This window comes from Pipistrellus kuhlii, unplaced genomic scaffold, assembly GCF_014108245.1.
Source record: "Pipistrellus kuhlii isolate mPipKuh1 unplaced genomic scaffold, mPipKuh1.p scaffold_m20_p_10, whole genome shotgun sequence".
Taxonomy (NCBI): domain Eukaryota; kingdom Metazoa; phylum Chordata; class Mammalia; order Chiroptera; family Vespertilionidae; genus Pipistrellus; species Pipistrellus kuhlii.
The window spans coordinates 37,505,203-37,524,694 of record NW_023425405.1 but is presented as its reverse complement, the minus strand read 5'-3'; the positions used below and the strand labels follow the sequence as shown (position 1 = coordinate 37,524,694).

The 19,492-nt window shown below is 39.7% G+C and overlaps 1 protein-coding gene across 3 annotated transcripts in view; it reads left to right on the top strand.

Annotated features, from left to right (window-relative positions):
• The window catches only part of COL1A2 (collagen type I alpha 2 chain), a 36,395-nt gene extending 17,339 nt beyond the window's left edge, over nucleotides 1–19,056 (top strand). Inside the window, exons 24-52 of one of the 3 annotated variants that reach the window (XM_036429401.2) lie at nucleotides 429–482; nucleotides 926–1,024; nucleotides 1,416–1,469; nucleotides 1,916–1,969; nucleotides 2,125–2,178; nucleotides 2,449–2,502; nucleotides 3,465–3,509; nucleotides 4,955–5,053; nucleotides 6,381–6,488; nucleotides 7,148–7,201; nucleotides 8,103–8,156; nucleotides 8,878–8,931; nucleotides 9,026–9,079; nucleotides 9,179–9,286; nucleotides 9,659–9,712; nucleotides 10,458–10,511; nucleotides 11,475–11,636; nucleotides 12,361–12,468; nucleotides 13,134–13,241; nucleotides 13,627–13,680; nucleotides 13,764–13,871; nucleotides 14,004–14,057; nucleotides 14,439–14,546; nucleotides 15,020–15,073; nucleotides 15,189–15,296; nucleotides 15,622–15,880; nucleotides 16,012–16,196; nucleotides 16,911–17,153; nucleotides 18,254–19,056. In XM_036429401.2, coding sequence (XP_036285294.1) covers nucleotides 429–482; nucleotides 926–1,024; nucleotides 1,416–1,469; nucleotides 1,916–1,969; nucleotides 2,125–2,178; nucleotides 2,449–2,502; nucleotides 3,465–3,509; nucleotides 4,955–5,053; nucleotides 6,381–6,488; nucleotides 7,148–7,201; nucleotides 8,103–8,156; nucleotides 8,878–8,931; nucleotides 9,026–9,079; nucleotides 9,179–9,286; nucleotides 9,659–9,712; nucleotides 10,458–10,511; nucleotides 11,475–11,636; nucleotides 12,361–12,468; nucleotides 13,134–13,241; nucleotides 13,627–13,680; nucleotides 13,764–13,871; nucleotides 14,004–14,057; nucleotides 14,439–14,546; nucleotides 15,020–15,073; nucleotides 15,189–15,296; nucleotides 15,622–15,880; nucleotides 16,012–16,196; nucleotides 16,911–17,153; nucleotides 18,254–18,400 — 2,751 coding nt within the window. In that variant the 3' untranslated portion in view covers nucleotides 18,401–19,056. The remainder of the gene's footprint in view (nucleotides 1–428; nucleotides 483–925; nucleotides 1,025–1,415; nucleotides 1,470–1,915; nucleotides 1,970–2,124; nucleotides 2,179–2,448; nucleotides 2,503–3,464; nucleotides 3,510–4,954; nucleotides 5,054–6,380; nucleotides 6,489–7,147; nucleotides 7,202–8,102; nucleotides 8,157–8,877; nucleotides 8,932–9,025; nucleotides 9,080–9,178; nucleotides 9,287–9,658; nucleotides 9,713–10,457; nucleotides 10,512–11,474; nucleotides 11,637–12,360; nucleotides 12,469–13,133; nucleotides 13,242–13,626; nucleotides 13,681–13,763; nucleotides 13,872–14,003; nucleotides 14,058–14,438; nucleotides 14,547–15,019; nucleotides 15,074–15,188; nucleotides 15,297–15,621; nucleotides 15,881–16,011; nucleotides 16,197–16,910; nucleotides 17,154–18,253) is intronic. The other 2 variants (XM_036429403.2, XM_036429404.2) reach the window with 2 other exon arrangements.
• Nucleotides 19,057–19,492: the final 436 nt, after the last annotated feature.

Genomic DNA, 19,492 nt, shown 5'->3' with positions numbered 1-19,492 from the left:
ATAGAGTAATTTGTTTTTGCCTCTGTTATCTCTTATGGGTGGATATCAACTGTAACTGTACCATAAACAACTGATAAAGACATGAAACATAGCAATAAAAAAAATCCACTTTGGAAAATTGCTTGCTAAAAGTATTTGTTTTCCTATGATGAGTAAATAACATGATATATTTTGCCCATATAGCATGTTGCTCAACAGTTTCTTGAGATAACTATAAACAGACCAGCTGTAAAAGGAAAAGCACAAAGCAAATAGAAAAGATTTCAGGATTCTGGCTAATACTCCCGATGATTTACCCCAGGCAATGAACAAAAAAAGTAGGGGAGAGTGCTTTTGTGAGATTTCAATTAATTGGTGCCTCGTGAACATACTAATTGCAGTATGTGCATGAAAGTGCCAATATGAAAGCATCTTCATTTGCTTTATAGGGTTTTCCCGGTTCCCCTGGAAATGTTGGCCCAGCTGGTAAAGAAGGTCCCGTGGTAAGTATTGTTCCTTTTCCATTATATTTTCAAGGACACTTATTGCACCCTTATCAAGTCTATTTTGTGGCTTATTTATACATGAACACATTGGAAATAAATATCAGCCATGTACATCATCTAGAAATGCAAAATAATGGGTTGCAATTATGGAGTCCAAAAGAATACAGGACTGAAAGGAGAAAAGGGAAAAGAAAGAGAAAAAAAAAGAAAAAAAAAAACCTGACAGGGAACCTTGGAGAGGGTGACAGGGTATGAAAAGAGAGGGAGAGAGGGGATTGTGTACCTATGAAATGGTGAAATGGCCTGGCTGTGTGTGTAACAACATGCTCCTTAGAAAAGGAAAATGGATTCATGATTCATAATGGAGATGCTGGACCACAAGCCTGAGGTCGTGAGACCGCGTGGATGCTAGGTAACGTTTCAATCAACTCTGGTTTCAGGGTCTCCCTGGGATTGACGGCCGGCCCGGACCCATCGGCCCCGCCGGAGCAAGAGGAGAGCCTGGCAACATCGGATTCCCTGGGCCCAAAGGCCCCACTGTAAGAATCACCTCAACCTCCTTTCCCTTAGCACTTTCATTTTTTGGCCACATTTCACCAAAACTCTGGCATTTCTCTCTTGCCTCAGTTTGCCCTATTTCAAAGGTGCTCCTCTCAACATGGAAAAATTGCAAGTCACTTACCATATTATAAATTGGAGTCCAGGGTGTCACCTGCTGAAAATCCACCTCCTGAGTCTTGCTTCTGCAGACACAGGTGAACCTTGTTGTATATAGAACTGCAGGGCGATGGATCAAACCTTCGAGTCTAAGGCTTAGATAACCAAATTCAAAGACTGGGAATCTAAAAACAGAAGCAGGAAATGAACATTTCAAAATTGTGATGGCTAATTTGCCATTGAATGTGTAACATTTTTTAATGTTTATTATAGGGTGATGCTGGCAAACCTGGGGAAAAAGGTCACGCTGGTCTTGCTGGTGCCAGGGTAGGTGCTAATTTCTGTGTAGATCTATCTGCATGGTATTCATCCAGGACACACTTCCTGTGAGGTCACCTGACATCATTCCATCATGTTCTTTCCAAGATGACATCCCCTGGGGTTCTTTTACTATTAAAAATGTTCTGTTTGTTTTTGTTGTTTTTTTTTAAACCACACTTATCAGGAAGTGAGCTGTAACCAAACAGAATATATGTCAAGTTAGAATGATTTATGGATGCATTCGGATTTTATTTAATTCATTCTCTGACCTTCATTAATTGCCTTCTATCAATGGACTTCCAGTGAACCATATCAAAAGTTGGTAGATGGTATTTGGGCCTTAGCAGGAGACCCAGAATGAGTTTAATTCATGCCAAAATGACAAGCTTTGTTTTTGAGCAAGTAATGCCTGACTCTCGGTGACCCTGAGATTTTTCTGTTAAACATCTTAGGGTGCCCCAGGTCCTGATGGAAACAATGGTGCTCAGGGACCTCCTGGACCCCAGGTGAGTATTTCTCCCACTCTTGTTCTTTTCCGCCCTAAAATAAATGTAGTTCAGCGAAATGACCATCTTTTTTTTTTTCCTGTCCAAAAGTGATGTCACTAGATAGTAATGGTGCCATCTACCATTCCTTATGCTGTCTTTTCTATCACTTTCAGGGTGTCCAAGGTGGAAAAGGTGAACAAGGTCCCGCTGGACCTCCAGGCTTCCAGGTAAGTCGTGTAAAATAAACAGAATAGTGCCTTTGGGCAGACTACTCATCTGCAAATCACCATACCACTCATCACCACCATAGAGAACAGACTTTCAGAACTGAAGCAAAGAAGGTGCATTTTTTTCAAGACAAACTTTTGTGTAATGCTTCACTAACACACAATAGTTAGTGATCATGTTGACATTAGAGAGTTCCCCCAAAAACCCAATTATTAGCAAACTGCCTGAGTATAGCCATAAGATTGAGATTGGTATTTTCTTTCATCTAGGGACTGCCTGGCCCCGCAGGTACAGCTGGTGAAGCTGGCAAACCAGGAGAAAGGGTGAGTGAAACAAATTATAATAAACTCACCTAAACTTGAGACTTTCCTTGTTTAATACTCTACTGCAGTGTAATGATAACATGCTAAAGGAAACTTCATGTTTAATATGTTAATGTTAGTGTTCTATAAAATGTTGGTACTGATGGAGAGAATGAGCCAAGTTACCCCATTTTATTTAAATTACTTTGTTTTGAGAGTTGAATGAAACATCACACCATGGAAGTAAAATAAATCAATGAGCATTCCACTTAGCCTTATTTTTTGTATTGCTCTTGATAATGTTAAAACATAAATCATGTTCTTCTTCGTAGTGAAAAAAGTAAATGCACTGATTCTTCATCAAACTAGACCATGAAAAATTAGTTTTAATGTTTTTCTTGGCATTCATACATGATACTGTGGTCCACAATCAGAGCATGAGTTCTGAGTCATTTTCTCTGTAATTGTGATGAATGTTTCTCAATTCAGTTACATTATGTGGCCCGGTCTCCTCTGTCAACAGACAGACATATTGAGGAGACAGCTGGTCAGTAATAAAGGAGATATAGTTGGGTAGACATTTTAACTAGGTAATGTGCATAATATGATCATTTCTATTTTAAAAAATAGTCTGTTAATGTAACTAAAAATAAGTAATGTCCAATAGTGTTCATCATTTTTTATCATATTATCAAAGGAGATAGTCTGTTTGGTCACTTTTCAAAAAACAATACACTAAATAATAGGAAACTTACATTTCCTGATAACAGGTTCTAGGATAGATAAAGCATGGTTCAAAAGGATTCTCAAATCTTGTATCTTTCCATACACCAATAAAAGTTCTCTTGTTCCTAATATCCCCTGTAAGGAGGGCCTATCTGACTTTATTTATCTCTTTTAAAGCTTTTCTAAACATGAATTTGTAAGTAGATTTAAAGAACATACATAAATTTCATGCTTCATTTATATGATGTTTTGCTTAGGGTCTCCCTGGTGAATTCGGTCTCCCTGGTCCCGCTGGTCCAAGAGTAAGTGTTACTTAACTAACTTTCATAAACTTCTTATATACTCTGGTTTCTCTTCAGATCGCATAAATCTTTCGCCTTTTTAACTTTCATAAACTTCTGTGTATGTGTTTTTAAAACAAGGAATGTTTCCTCCCAAAACTCTTTGTTTTTTAAATAGATTTTTACTGATTTCAGAGAGGAAGGGAGATGGAGAGAGAGATAGAAACATCAGTGATGAGAGAGAGTCATTGATTGCCTGCCTCCTACACGACCCCTACAGGGGATCGAGCCTGAAACCCAGGCATGTGCCCTGACTGGGAATTGAACCATGGCCTCCTGGTTCATAGGTCACCTCTCAACCCCTGAGCCATGCTGGCCAGGTTCTCCTAAAAACTCTTGATAACCTTGTGACAAGTTCCTGACATTCTTCTGTAGTCAAACATCATCTGTAGAGAGCATTTGAATTTCTAATTAATAATAAACTTACTTATTTGCTCATATTTCTTATTTAAAAATCATATGGTTATAAGAAACATAAATATTTTTATTATATTTGTGATTTATATAGACAAGCATGATATACTTATGGCAGTGACTCAACCTTAGTCAAGAAAAATTAATATCTTTCTAAGTTTTAAAGTTAATTTTTGCAATGTATGCTGATGAATTTTTAAAGTCTAAATCCAAAATCAAGCATCTACTCATAGGAAAAATAAATGAATATATATATTTAGTTTGTCTGTAGTCATTAGAATAGCTAGGGTGATTCGCTTACCCCTAAAGTGTCCTATTCTGTGGCTAGTTATCATATTTCTAAGATGCCCAAGCAAATTTAGTATCACCAAACTGCAGTATCATAGGACCAAGTTAAAACAAGGGACTTTGAAACAGTAGCAATGTGGACTTATTTGTTAAATATTCTGGGCCATAGAATGTTATGGCAAAATATTTACATGCAAATTGGAAGGTATTTTAATAGACACAAAAATACATATAATATAGACATATAGATATATTTCCTCTGGTAAATATTGTCACTGTTGCATAATTATTGCATGCAATTATGAAATGGAAACATAGAAATGATATCTAATCTTATTATCACCTGTCATTGCTATCTACCTAAAATGACACACTATTTCCCTTTCAAAAACTAGAATCTCTTTTTACCTGTGAATCTATCATCAAAAAAAAGGAAATTAATTCCAAAGGCTGAATATTATACTCTAGGAGCAACAAATTTTGGAGTTGTAGCCATAGGATATTAGAGCTGAATGAGATTTTAGAGATCATCTCATCCCACCCCTTCACCTTACTGGTAGAGAATTAAGAAACAATAATTATAATTTGCTAATTGGTAGCAGAACCAGGATTCAAAAGCTTAACAAATATGAACTCTGATGTGTAAAACAGTATCTCTGAAAGTCATGAACACTGTAACCCTTCTGCCAATCCCTTTCTTACAGGGGGAGCGTGGTCCCCCAGGTGAAAGTGGTGCTGTTGGTCCGTCTGGTCCTATTGGAAGCCGAGGTCCCTCTGGACCCCCCGGGCCTGATGGAAACAAGGTAAAATTTCATGTGATACATGCTGGTTTGGCTCATTAGCCTCTAAAATATGTAGATCCTTGACAATAGTGAATTCATTGTTTTTCATATTATGTATTTATTTCCAGTTCTATGATGGTGGCCATCTCAGTAAATAATAATCCAATTCCAATTAACCTGAATTATTTCCAAAAAGGGGGAATCCCAGTCTTCTACACACATAAAAAAATTAGTATGGGTTTTCACTATTTTCTCATCATACTGGTCTCTTTCTGATCCTGTCTGGGTTAAGAGTCTGTTTTAATCTCCAGGTATATTTAGATACTATATTTAGAGAACATACTTTTATCTTCTCAATATGCTCCTTCATAGGGTAAAATTTCAAATAAGTAGTCTAAATTTTAATAAGAGACTTTTTAATGATAAAAAATTTAACTGGATAGTACCTTCACCCCAAAAACATAAGCCTGAAAATCTTATTTCAAAATGGAATCTAGGGCTTCCAATTTTAAAATAAGTAAAATTATTTCTGAAAAACTTTAATGAAAATAAAGAGAAGACACCTGATAATACTTTTGATTCTTATCTTTAAGAGAAAAAAGGTAAAGATTAGCTGCAGAAAGCTATTCTAGCACTAGCATGTGGAAGAATATTGGGGGGAGTGATAAAAACAAGATAAGAGAGAAAGTGGGGAGGGGTATAGGATGGGAATGGGGGAATAGGACAAATATGTGATATCTTAATCAATAAAGAAATTTAAAGAAAATGAGGGTTGAAAGCAGATTTTTTTTTACAAAAAAAAAAAGAGAAAGTGGAAATCAGAAAGTAAATAAGGCTCATCTCAGAAGCTAGTAGACAGGTGTCAAGTATGTGGAACTGTAGAGCTTGATATAGAAATGGAAGCTATAATCCCCGCTCTTAAGGAGATTAAGGTGTAAACATTGCCTCAATCAGTAAGGTCTCTTTCTGTTCCTGTCTGAGCTAAGAGCCTTATTCTTGAGAAATGTTGTTTGGCAAGTCTTTTTCACTCTCTGCCTCCTATTATCCAATCCTATCCTTTTCTTTCCCTGCCTGCCTCTCTCTGAGGAGGATGGGGAGCAGGTTATAGAAAAATCACAGCACCAATCCCCACTCCCCTCTTCTCTTCAGTCACTGTCATAATAGCATCTTCCTCCATTTCATTCTCCCTCCTTTCATAGCCCTCCTTTGTGACTCTAAGTAGGCAAGGATGCTCTCCATTAAATGTTTCAATTGGATTCCTTCAAGAGTTTGAATTTTCTTTTCTTTTTTTTCTTTTTTTTCTTTTTTTGTCACTGAAATAATTGATTTCACGTATGTTTGATCCAAGGGTGAACCTGGAAACGTTGGTGCTCCAGGCAGTGCTGGTGCTAATGGTCCTGGCGGACTCCCTGGAGAGAGGGGTGCTGCTGGCATCCCCGGAGGCAAGGGAGACAAGGTACCCGCTTAGTGCTGAACTTGAAAACATATTGGTGGTGAACTCTAGCGAGAAGGCTGCACGAGGTTGCCCAGTTTTTTACAATTCTTGGCAGGTGGTCTTAGTAGCATTTTGATATCTACGCATGTATGTTTCCCCCAGCCACCTAGCACCTAAGCATTTCTAAACTCACTAATCTGGCAAAATTCCTTGCTACCATGGAATTTCACACAAACAGATGGTGTTGAGTAATACATGAGGCTCATTTTAATGCCACTAACAATAATGCCTCATCCTGCCCTAATTAATGGCAAAAAGCTATATTGAACAGCTGTCAACCGTGCTGCTGCATTAGTTATGCCATAGGAGGGATCGGGCACTGAAGCCTGCTGTGACGTTACCTTATAATTCTGTCCACATGAGTTATGCTTGATTATGCTTCAGGAGGGTCATGGAAATTAGAAAAGACTATTTAGCAATCATCTGGAAAGGTCTTTGATTATTTTCCTTTAAAAAAAAAAACCCTCCTTCCATACAGGTAGAATGGTAGGGAATCAAGGCATGACTAAGATTTTTCAATGACTGGGATATTCTCGTTTGTTCTGTGAAAACACTTCAGCATTATCTTGATTAAAAACTTCGGTCAGAAAACAAAACACGGCTCCTGCTTTATATTTCAGGGTGAACCTGGCCTCCGAGGTGAAATGGGTACCACAGGCAGAGATGGTGCTCGGGTGAGTAAGATTTTGCCTGTTGTTTGTGCTTAGATTATGTTTGGGGTGAAAAGCTCACTCAGTTTGGGGTGAGAAGCTTTCCAAAAAGAGAACTGACAAATGAAGATTTGAGTTTAATCTAGTAGTCTCCTATCCCTTCCTGGGTCCACGGCTAATGATACCATATTATACGTTCCAAAAGCAAAAGTCAGGAGGACTCACCACTTTGAAAATCACAGCCTGAATTGTCTACCTTCCTCATTGTTAACTGAACAAAAGTGAAAACTACTAAACCAAAAGGGTTACTGGAACTTTAAAGGATTGCTGAAGTCATTAGAGGGCTTTAGAAAACAAACAAACAAACAACAACAAAAAAAAAACACACTAACTCCTACATTTTAAGAAGCCAGAACCTCCTAACCAAATCCTGTTAATGCCATGGAGATGCCAAAGATAATCTCATAATAGCCATACCACAGCTCTTCAAAGCCACAAATGACCTTGGTTTCCTCTTCTCATCTCTCTCTTGGAGCTGATATCTCCCTATGGCACATTCATAGTACCTAGTCCTTTCTCTGAATCACAAAGTCCTTTCAGTTCCAAACAAGGCCACCCATGAGCTATTCTCCAGGGAATTGGATAAGATCAGGGAGGCCAGATCTCCCCGATTCCTAACCTGCCCTTGACTTACACAGTTCCAAAGCACTCTCCTCCTGAAAGTGGCTTCCAACAGTATTGATAATTAGAACTGAAATGCATCAAAGGCTTTCTTGATGTCCACCTAGAGCGTGCAGTGAAAGTGGTCTTTCTGTCCCTGGATCAGCACAGTGGGGGAAGCGGGGAGGAGGGGGGAGGGGATGTCAGGGGTCACTGTGGATGGTATGGGAGGTTATTATAAGATCTGTTTCCTTTTTGGTACTAGGGCGCTCCTGGTGCCATGGGTGCCCCTGGTCCTTCTGGAGCCTCTGGTGACCGGGTAAGCATGCATTTTCTCTGAGTTGCACCTTTCCCCGCCAATAGCAGTAGCTAAAATGTCCTGCTTGCCTTAGCTCCCAGAAGCCACAGTAATTCATTTTTACAGGTTGGTTTTAAACCCACTTATTTAAAAACCTGTGTTTTGTGATGGGGTGGCAGAAACCAAACACTGTGTGTTTGAAGTTCTCTTCCCCTTCCTACATCTATGCCAGCTATGTAATCTACACTTCAATCCTTGTCACTTGTTTTAAAGTCTTACTCTGCTGCTCATTAAAAATATCCTAATGCACTGAATCTTCTTAAAGCCTCCAATTGTAGAAAAAGAAAAAAGAAAGAAAGAAATCAATAAAATACATAGTGTGCTCATTTCACACTGAACACTGAAAATAGGCCTCATTTATTGTACTGCACAGATTGCAGGAAATAGATCAGCCCTGTATTCATCTAAAAATTAGAATGTCCTCTTGCCGGTATTGTAGGCATTGGTTTATAGAGTTTTTGCAAGTGTATGGCCAATACCACTTCAGCCCCCAAATTGAATACAAACATTAAGCAGAGTCAGAACCACTTTATTTTACTCTATAGATGGGCATTAGTTATCTCTCCCAATGCATCTGCAAACTATGACAGGGGACAACTGTCTAGCACTGTTACCTCTCCTTCCAATGCTATGAGCATTTGTGTACGGCACATTAATAAGCTCATCTTTGGCCCCATCTTAGGGTGAAGCTGGTGCTGCTGGCCCTGCTGGTCCCGCTGGTCCTCGTGGTAGCCCTGTAAGTAGGAGCCTGGGTCATTGTGGACACTCATAACTTTTAGACATTGATGAACCTAAGATGCTAAGACATAAAAATCCCTTCTCTCACCTAGGGCGAACGTGGTGAAGTTGGTCCCGCTGGTCCCAATGGATTTGCTGGTCCTGCCGTGAGTATCATGTAATGAAGGTTAATCTGAAAACATCCCCAAGTTGGTAAGTGAGTCAATTTGGACTACCTGAACCATAAAACTGTTTCTTTCCAATAGGGTGCCGCTGGTCAACCTGGTGCTAAAGGAGAGAAAGGAACCAGAGGGCCCAAGGGTGAAAATGGTGTTGTTGGTCCTGCAGGCCCTGTAGGAGCTGCTGGACCATCTGTAAGTTGAATGCACTGGTGCTCAACAGCTACCTATGAAATCTTAGAACTACACATCAATTAAATTCTTACTATACACACAGAGAATATGCCAGATAGAAGATTCTTTTTTAAAATAAGAATTAATATTTGCATCCTGCTTTATGATTTGTAAAAGTCTCATTTATATTGCCTTACTTTTTCAATAATCTCATAGGGTGGTAATATTGAAGTATTGAAGTAAGAACATTTATTTTATTTTGTATGACACAGATAATTTTCTAATTTTTATATTTGCTTCTAAGAGATATGAGAATGATTCCTTTGAATAAAAGAATAACAACGGAAAGAATTATTTTGTAATTTGATCCCATCTTCTTTTGTTTCCATTTAGGGTCCCAATGGCCCCCCAGGTCCTGCTGGAACTCGTGGTGATGGCGGTCCCCCTGTGAGTATTTAAAATGGACTCATAACTTTTCTTTCTCTAAAATCTAAGAGGAACATATTTACACCATAGAATTCTATGCAGCTGCAAAAAAGAAGGAGCTCTTACACTTAGAGACTGCATGAAGGGACCTGGAGAGTATGATGCTAAGTTAAATAAGCCATTCAGAGAAAGACAAGTATCACATGATCTCCCTTATATGTGGAATCTAATGAACAAAACAAACTGATCAACAAAAGAAATCCAAAGACATGGAAGCATGGGACATGATTAATCTTAGAGGGAAGGGGAAGAGAGGAACCAAAGAATTTATATTCATTATCCATGAACACAGATAATAGTGTGGTAGATATGGGTGGTGGTGGCAGGTGCAGGGTAGAGGTAGATAGTTATTAAGGTATACACAACAAGGTGTAATAATGGTATAGTGTCTTATCTTCTTGCTCTTACAACCTCCAGTAATATGTTAACATTTCTAAAAGGACCATCAGAGTTTTAATGCAAAATATGGGTGTTACGAGTGGAGGAATGCTGGTGAGGAAGATGGTAGAGATGGAGGATCTTGATGATAGAGATGGGATCCTGATTTCATAATACTCTATATGAGGCTGCCAGTACCTACTCTTTGGTTCAACCCTTTGTCACATAGTATTGAGGATTTTGTTAGAATTTTCCATTTTATCTGAATCTTTGAAGTTGGTGCTGATTGTAGAATTTTAATATAAAATTTTATTGTGCTTGCTTCTAGGGCATGACTGGATTCCCTGGTGCTGCTGGACGTACTGGTCCTCCTGGACCCAGTGTAAGTACATCACTACAAAAATATGTCTTCATACACTCTAGCCAAAAGACCTGGCCTCTGGTGAGAAACTGGTAAGAAACTCTGAGAAAATATGCTACTAATATTTAGCTATCACTTTCCTAGTCTGAAATCAGTTTTTCTGAACCGTTAAGGCAAATGCATCACAAATTATATCTTATAATATCAATTTAAGAGGATTTTATTCATGTGAACACAAGTTCCCTTTTAGGGGCATCGTCTTTTTGTTCAAAATAAAAAACAGAACCGTTTTAGTCACATATCAGATATTTCTATATCTAATTGCCCTTTATAGCCAACATTCTGTCCCGTTGTTAAGGTATAATTGTTCCTGAATGTAAAGGTAGTTCGGCCTCTAATTTAATTCTGATTCAGACTCTTCTGTCAGGACTCAAGAGAATTTAATTAATTACAAAGGATTAAGTCTTTTGGTTAAGGTTTCAGGGGGGGGGGGAAATAGCAAAGTTGTTGATTTCTTGGAATCCTTTTACAGGTTCATAACAGAAAAATCTTCATTCCCTGTAGGCATTTAATTAAAGCTAGTTGAGAGCATATGTGATTCCTCCTTTATGAACAAAATGCCAGTATTGGCTTTCTTCAAAAAATAAATGACTAGAGTCCCCCAAAACCCACTCACTTATAACCAACTTTATAACTTTGCCTAGTTCCAATATGCCAGGTTACTAGTACGACAGCATTGCTTCCCCTCACAGATATTTGCCGTAGCTTCTACCGCCGTTCACTTTATTACAGCCTCCAGAGAAGGAAGATGGGAGTTGCTTCTTTCTATAAGAAAGAATGTTTAAAAAGCTAAACGTTTCTCCCAAATGGCCAGGGTACTATTTTGTCATTTTCCCTGCATCTTAATATCAAATACCTCAGCTGCTCTCTTCCAGGTCCATGATGACTAACAGAAAGTAAACAACCTTGTACATTTGCCCACAGGGTATCACTGGCCCTCCTGGTCCCCCTGGTGCTTCTGGCAAAGAAGGAATCCGTGGGCCTCGTGGTGACCAAGGTCCAGTTGGTCGAACTGGAGAAACAGGTGCCAGCGGGCCTCCTGGCTTTGTTGGTGAAAAGGGTCCGAATGGAGAGCCTGGTACTGCTGTAAGTGATTTCAAACTCCTCTTTCCTAATCCCTTGTGTGGAATCAAAATCAACCCCTTACACAGATCTTCCAATGCTGTGTGATTGTTGATGAGCATTGCAGGCTCTTGAGTAGAGCTCAGTTTAGCCAGGAAATCTGTCAAATGGATATTGAGGGTCATCCCTTCGGCGGATGCTCAAAAGGCACTCGATGGGAATAACAATGAATGAGAAAACTCACTGTTTTACCAAGACAGCCCTTGAAGTTCTTGAGGGCACCTTACTGATACTGGGATTAGAACAAAATCCCAGTGCAGTGGTCATCCTACCATCTATTAGTTGATCTCAGTGAGCTACCAATTCCTTAAACGCGCATTGTCCAATGTGATTCCTACTCTGAAATGTGCTTTTGTTAGACCTGGTTCCATTAGAGGGCAAGGTCAAGATTTGCTTGCCGGCATAGATTCTATAAAAACTCTACTCCATAACCTGGATAAGCTAAACTCGTTCATTTCAACCACATTATTTTTAATGTTGTTCCACTGGTTTCAAGAAGGGACCAGGTACAAAAATATACATGCCAAGATGGAAACTCATTGTCATCACTAAACAAAAGACATCCAAGGATATGTCCTGCTAACTGCACTGTTTCTAAACTGAGGATAGCTCATTCTCATCACCCTCAAGCCAACCTGTCATCAGCTATGTTTTTACAGTAACACTCAGTATTCTTCATCTTGTTCAGGGACCTCCTGGCACCCCGGGTCCTCAGGGTCTTCTTGGTGCTCCTGGCATTCTGGGTCTCCCAGGCTCCAGAGGTGAACGTGGTCTGCCAGGTGTTTCCGGATCTGTGGTGAGTGTTTGACACCGTTCTTATTCTCATTAACATAATAAAAGATTTTTTTAAAGCTGCCACTTCACATGTGACAGGTTGATCACTGAATAACTCCACTTAAGATATTTTATTCATGGCATTTCCTTTATTCAGATCACATGTCACTTCTCCAAGAAGCTTTAATACCACCTTACTTAGACACATGCAATAAAGACACAGCTTAACATTATGCAGAATGATTTTTGTTCTTTTTTACATGCTAAAGAATGACATAAGCTCTAATTGCATTCACTCCCCCTGCAATATGAAATGCTAGCATCATTTATCCTGTGGGAAGAATGAAACTCTGAAAGTTCTGAATCATCCCATTAAACCTTAGACGTTGACAGCAACTAGCAACCATCTCATCTCCATAAACTCTCTCAACTTTATGAATTCACTTCATCTGGGCTAGCAGATGAAATGAGGCTCACCATATACAGTGGACATTCCAAAACTACACAGAGCAGGGCAGCTTAAGTGTGTAGAGGAATGGGGAGGGTGACAGTTCTGACCATTTTGTAGCCTATTCATTTTCATTCTTTCTTCAAGCTGAAAACTCCTGGCTAGGGTTGTTCTGGGAAGGTGAGATTGGCACTCTGTTCAGTGAGAGAAATGCTGTTTTGTCTCCTCTGCCTTTTTAGGGTGAGCCTGGTCCTCTTGGCATTGCCGGTCCCCCTGGGGCCCGTGGTCCCCCTGGTGCTGTGGGTAATCCTGGAGTTAACGGTGCTCCTGGAGAAGCCGGCCGTGATGTGAGTCCAACACTTGGTTTGTAAAGTAAAACCTGGCAATATTTCATTGTGTGCAGCTTTATAACCTGCGGTGAGGTTCACTTGTTCCAAGTGTCTAAACATGGGGTCAATAATACCTCCATATACTGACCATTCCTAGTATTGAAAATAAGAAGAATTACTTGGGATGCTGGGTAGGTCTTTAGTATACTTCAAAGCTGACCAAAGTATTAAGAAACACTTCTAAAAAAAATCTAGGTTGGCAAGGTGTTGTTCTTATTTTTAACAGTCTGAAGGGGGTCTCACTATTGAGTTCTGCAAGTGATGAAGGCAGAACAGCGGAACTAAAGGGGCTGGTGGGTTACAAAGCTCATTAAGTGCCTGTGTTGGTGTGGTGTCTTCACAGGGCAACCCTGGGAGTGATGGTCCCCCAGGCCGTGATGGTCAACCTGGACACAAGGTTGGTATACCTGTTCATCTTCCTCTAATTTAAAAGATACTAAGCTACAGGCAAGATGCTAAGCTTCATTTTGCCTTTGGTAGGGAGACCGTGGTTACCCTGGCAACGCTGGTCCTGTTGGCACTGTGGGTGCACCTGGACCTCATGGCCCTGTGGGTCCCACTGGAAAGCACGGAAACCGTGGTGAACCTGTAAGTTGTGAATACCAGTTCCTTAATGCTGTCATCCTCATCCTGACTGCCCCACACTTGGGAACCTGTGAGGGCCTGGGAGGACAACCTTGGGCATGCGGATAACTTGTGTTTTTCTTTTCCAATTCACAGGGTCCTGCTGGTGTTGTTGGTCCCACCGGTGCTGCTGGTCCAAGAGGTCCTAGTGTATGTACATGGTGAAGATTTCTTTACATATGAACATTTAGGAGAAACCTAGACTGTCCATTAAGAAAGATAAATCATATATAGGCTAGACTCTATTGTTGTTGTTTTAATTTAGTCCCTGTTGAGAACTGTTACAAATAGCTTCCCAATCACAATTTCAAATCTCTTCTGCTTATTGGTATTAAGTAATCATGAAGATCGAGCCAACATTATGGACAGCTCAACTAAAGCAGATTGAGATGGGAGGAGCATGCACATGGCTCTTAGACCTTTGTGTGTCTTGAATTGCCTTTGTAAAGAAATTTAACAACAATTGTTGAGAAGTGAGTGTCATTTTTCTAAGAAGGTAAATGTCCTATATGCCCTACTATTTCTCTGCAGGGCGCACAAGGTATTCGAGGTGATAAGGGAGAGCCTGGTGAGAAGGGGCCCAGAGGTCTGCCTGGCTTAAAGGGACACAATGGATTGCAAGGTCTTCCCGGTCTTGCTGTAAGTAAAATGAGGACATCCAGCATATATGCAGATTTTTAAAGGCCTTCAACCTAAAATGGTCTTCCTTAGATTTTCACTGGTATTATTCTAAAATGTCCTGCCTCATATTCATTTACCATTCTCTGGCTAACTTCATCTCTCAGAGATAATACTGTTTCATCCCACCATGAAGAGGTGAGGGTTAAGGGAGATAAAAATACACATATATTAAAATCTCCTGGCAACAATGTCCTTCAACCTCACTTAAAGTAAATGTAATTAGAGGAATGACTAATATTGCACTGCTGAAATAGCTTGCAGGGGGAAAAAAATTGAATATAATAGACATAATGGGAGAAAAGAGCCCTATTTTACATTTTCAATTTTCTCCATCCAGAGTTCATTTGAACTAAAGTTTTCCATTCAGTTTTTAAAAATCTATTTATTGACATGGGTTCTGAAAATGTGATTTTCCTGTTCTCTCTTTAAAGGGTCATCATGGTGATCAAGGTGCTCCTGGCACTGTGGGTCCTGCTGGCCCTCGGGTAGGTCACTCTAAGAGACATCTGTCTCTGAAATAGAGCCTACAGAAGGTAGGGGGCCCCAGGCCTTTGCTCCCTTAGGGGGTTTACACTGGCTCACAAAGTCCTTCTTCCCTAGGGCCCTGCCGGTCCTTCTGGCCCTCCTGGCAAAGATGGTCGCAATGGACATCCTGGTGTGGTCGGACCTGCTGGCCTTCGCGGCACTCAGGGTAGCCAAGGTCCTGCTGTAAGTATTATTTGGGAAAAGAGTAAAGAGCCTCACTGGCCTAAAGAGTAAACCAAGATAATTATGTCAACACATTAAAGTAGTCCCCCAGTTCCATGTTTTCTAAAACATCTAAAAGTTGTCTATATGTAATGAGTGTTTAAGTCCATCCCTGCATGTATGCACAAGAGCAGGTTGTTTATTTACATAAACTTGATTTTTTTTATTTTATTTTTTCTTATTAAAACACGCTTTTGTGTGATGCCTATCTGAAAACCTGCCATCATTGATGTCTCTCAGTGTAGCCAAATACCAAGCCTCTTCTTTCTCACTTTCACCTTTGCAGGGTCCTCCTGGTCCCCCTGGCCCTCCCGGGCCTCCCGGCATAAGCGGTGGTGGTTATGACTTTGGTTTTGATGGAGACTTCTACAGGGCTGACCAGCCTCGTTCACCACCTTCTCTCAGACCCAAGGATTATGAAGTTGATGCCACTCTGAAATCTCTCAACAACCAGATTGAGACCCTTCTTACTCCCGAAGGCTCTAGGAAGAACCCAGCTCGCACATGCCGTGACTTGAGACTCAGTCACCCAGAGTGGAGCAGTGGTAGGTCAAGATGCCCAAGGCAGAATGTCCCTTCTCACAAGCTGGGCTTTTCAAAATCAGTTCCCACTGATACTTAGAATGAAAAGTAAAACCCCAGTGAGAGGTTTTATGGCCCGGATCTTTTCTTAAAGGTTACTACTGGATTGACCCTAACCAGGGATGTACTATGGATGCTATCAAAGTATACTGCGATTTCTCTACTGGTGAAACCTGTATCCGGGCTCAACCTGAGAACATCCCAGTCAAGAATGAGTACAGAAGTCCCAAGGCCAAGAAGCACGTCTGGTTAGGAGAAACTATCAATGGTGGAACCCAGGTGAGGAGTCCCACAAACATTCCTTCCCTTGCCAAACAACATTTTGTTAGGGTTGTTTGTTTTATAATCCTTTACTGGAATGGGCTTACCAAAAGAACATGCTCTTTTGGGGATTCCAGTTCTATCTTGAGTTACACATTAAAGACATATTGATTGAACATACAAATCAAAGTTATTACTCAAATTTGACTTAACAGATAATCACTGGAGAAACTAATGTCATTTAATATGAAGGTGTAGTGACCATGCATATGTATTTTCAGCATATGTGCTTATCTAAATTTTTAATTAACCTTTTCACTGATTTTATTGAATGCTTACTGGTGGGAATCACAGAAAAAAAAAAAATCCAAATATCGATCTCTGCTCTTTTATTCTAAATAAGAAACATACACAAAAAGGCTTGTCTGAAAGAGGTACCTTTCTGAGCTGACCTAACTTCAGCTTGGTTATTCCCAAGGCCCTTCTAGGTAACTAATACTTCAAAGATAAGTGCATTCTGTTTCCTTTAATGCCAGTGGGAGAAAAGAGGGGACATATGTAACTCTTTCAACAATAAATATTTTTTAAATGATAAAGTAAAATTTCCTTATTCTTAAAGTTCAAATCTGACTTCCTTGTTTTTCCCTATACCAGACTATTTTTCCCCCAAATCAACTCTTAGTATCTGAGACCTTCTCCACTTAATTGGAATTTCCATCTTATTCTCTGTAGTTTGAATACAATGTTGAAGGAGTGACTACCAAGGAAATGGCTACCCAGCTTGCCTTCATGCGCCTGCTGGCCAACCATGCCTCTCAAAACATCACCTACCACTGCAAGAACAGCATTGCATACATGGATGATGAGACTGGCAACCTGAAGAAGTCTGTCATTCTGCAAGGCTCCAATGATGTTGAACTTGTTTCCGAGGGCAACAGCAGGTTCACTTACACTGTTCTTGTAGACGGCTGCTCTGTAAGTAAAAGTGAAATATGGGAATAGTGAATAGCACTTACCTGAGGGGCTGGGGGGTCCTAGTTTAGAAATATTCACAAAATGAACAGATAAGTGAGTGGCCTAACTTATTTAACCATTTTACATGAATTTATTTATTTAAATTCAGATGTTAAATCCAGAATATTCTTATCAGATCTTTCTTGCTCCTTCTAAAATTCTCTGAAATAACTGAAATTTATACTATGTCCATATATTAGTTGTTTTTCTTTTGTATTAGTTTCTTCTTTCCTTAAATGATAATTTATGCCCATAACTTAAAATTACTTGAGGTTTAAAGGACCCAAGCTATAATTTATAGTTACATGTATGTTATTTTACTTGCTAGCATGGCCTACATTTAAATTTTTTTTATGCTTTCTCTACAATCCTAAATAATAAAAGGCTAATATGCAAATCAACCAAACAGCAGAATGACCAGTTGCTATGACACACACTGATCACCAGGGGCAGACACTCTATATAGAAGCTGTCCCCTGGTGGTGCGCTCCCACAGGGGAACAGTGCTCAGCCAGAAGCTGTGGCAAGCGCAGTGGAGATGGTGGGAGCCTCTCCTGCCTTCGTGGCAGCACTAAAGATGTCCAACTGCTGGCTTAATCAGTCAGACATCCTCCAAGGGTTCCCAGACTGCTAGAAGGCACAGGCCAGGCTGAGGAATGCCCCCTTCCCTGGTGCACAAATTTTGTGCACAGGGCCTCTAGTATACTATAAATGGAAGAAAAATTTAAATATACGGATAGCAATACTCCGCAACTCCCCATTTCCCCCCCGCAGACACACACACATCCTAAAAATGATGATGTAGACATAAATCACTTGGAATATATATTGCAATGTTGTTGTTGTTTTAATTAGACTAGTAGGAAGTCTCTCCCCCTAAAGACACCCCCTGATGCTTCTGTTTCAAAGATGAATGTGTTGATCTGAGACACATGTCTTTAGAATGACACAAGTGAAAATGCAGTTCTTTTATCTAAGAGTTAGATGATATTAGATTCCAAAATATTGCTGCTTTATGTATATATTTTCTTCTCTCTCTCTCTCTCTTTTTTTTTTAACAGAAAAAGACAAACGAATGGGGAAAGACAATCATTGAATACAAAACAAATAAGCCATCTCGCCTGCCTTTCCTTGATATTGCAATTTTGGACATCGGAGGTGCTGGCCAAGAAATCAGTTTGGACATTGGCCCAGTCTGTTTCAAATAGTTGGACTCAACCTAAATTAAAAGAAAGGAAATCTAAAATAACAACTTTCTCTCTTTGCCACTTCTTTTTCTTCCTTTTTCTCTAAAAGCTGAATCCTTCCATTTCCTCTGCACATCTACTTGCTTAAATTGTGGGCAAAAGAGAAGGAGGATTGATCAGAGCATTGTGCAATACGATTTCATTAATCCCCTCTCCCTCTCCACTCCCCAAAAGATTTGGATTTTTTTTTTTTCTCAACACTCTTACACCTGTTGTGGACAATGTCAATCTTTGTAAGAAAACCAAAATAAAAATTGAAAAATAAAAACCATGAACATGTGCACCACTTGTGGCTTTTGAATATCTTCCACAGAGGGAAGTTTAAAACCCAAACTTCCGATGGTTTAAACTACCTCAAAACACTTTCCTGTGAGTGTGATCCATACCATTAGGTGCTGGCCCAGACAGAGATGAGCTGAGGTACTTGTTTTGTTTTGTTCAAAAACACAAAGGTGCTAATTAATAGTATTTCAGATACTTGAAAAATGTTGATGGTGCTAGAAGAATTTCAGAAAATACTCCTCTGTACTGAGTTGTATTGTGTTTCTTTCCATTTGATTTTGCATCACTAATTTACATCTTATCCCTGAATAAAAGTATGCAGATCATTTGCCCAACATTGTCCTCTTCTTTAAATTCAGCATTTGTTCTTTGCCAGTCTCGTTTTCATCCTCTCCCATGGTTCCAAAGAAGCCTTGCTTCTCAGACAAACAGAAAAAATTAAATTGTACCTATTTTGTATATGTGAGATGTTTAAATAAATTGTGAAAAAAAATGAAATAAAGCATGTTTGGTTTTCCAAAAGAAAACATTGAGTAAAATTCCTTGCTTCAATGCTCTTTGCAATATAAGTAGGGATTCTGACATCTCTATCAGCCATTAGACCGAGTGTTTCTTGCTGGATAGAAACTATGCAGAAGGGCAGTTTGGTTTGGTAGAAAGAGCAGAGAACAAGGGCCCAGGGGATCTGAGCCCCAGTTCTGGCTGATTGGCCTTGAGCACTTCACCTTTTTGCGTTTCAGTTTCTATATCTATAATATGGGGAAGATTCCT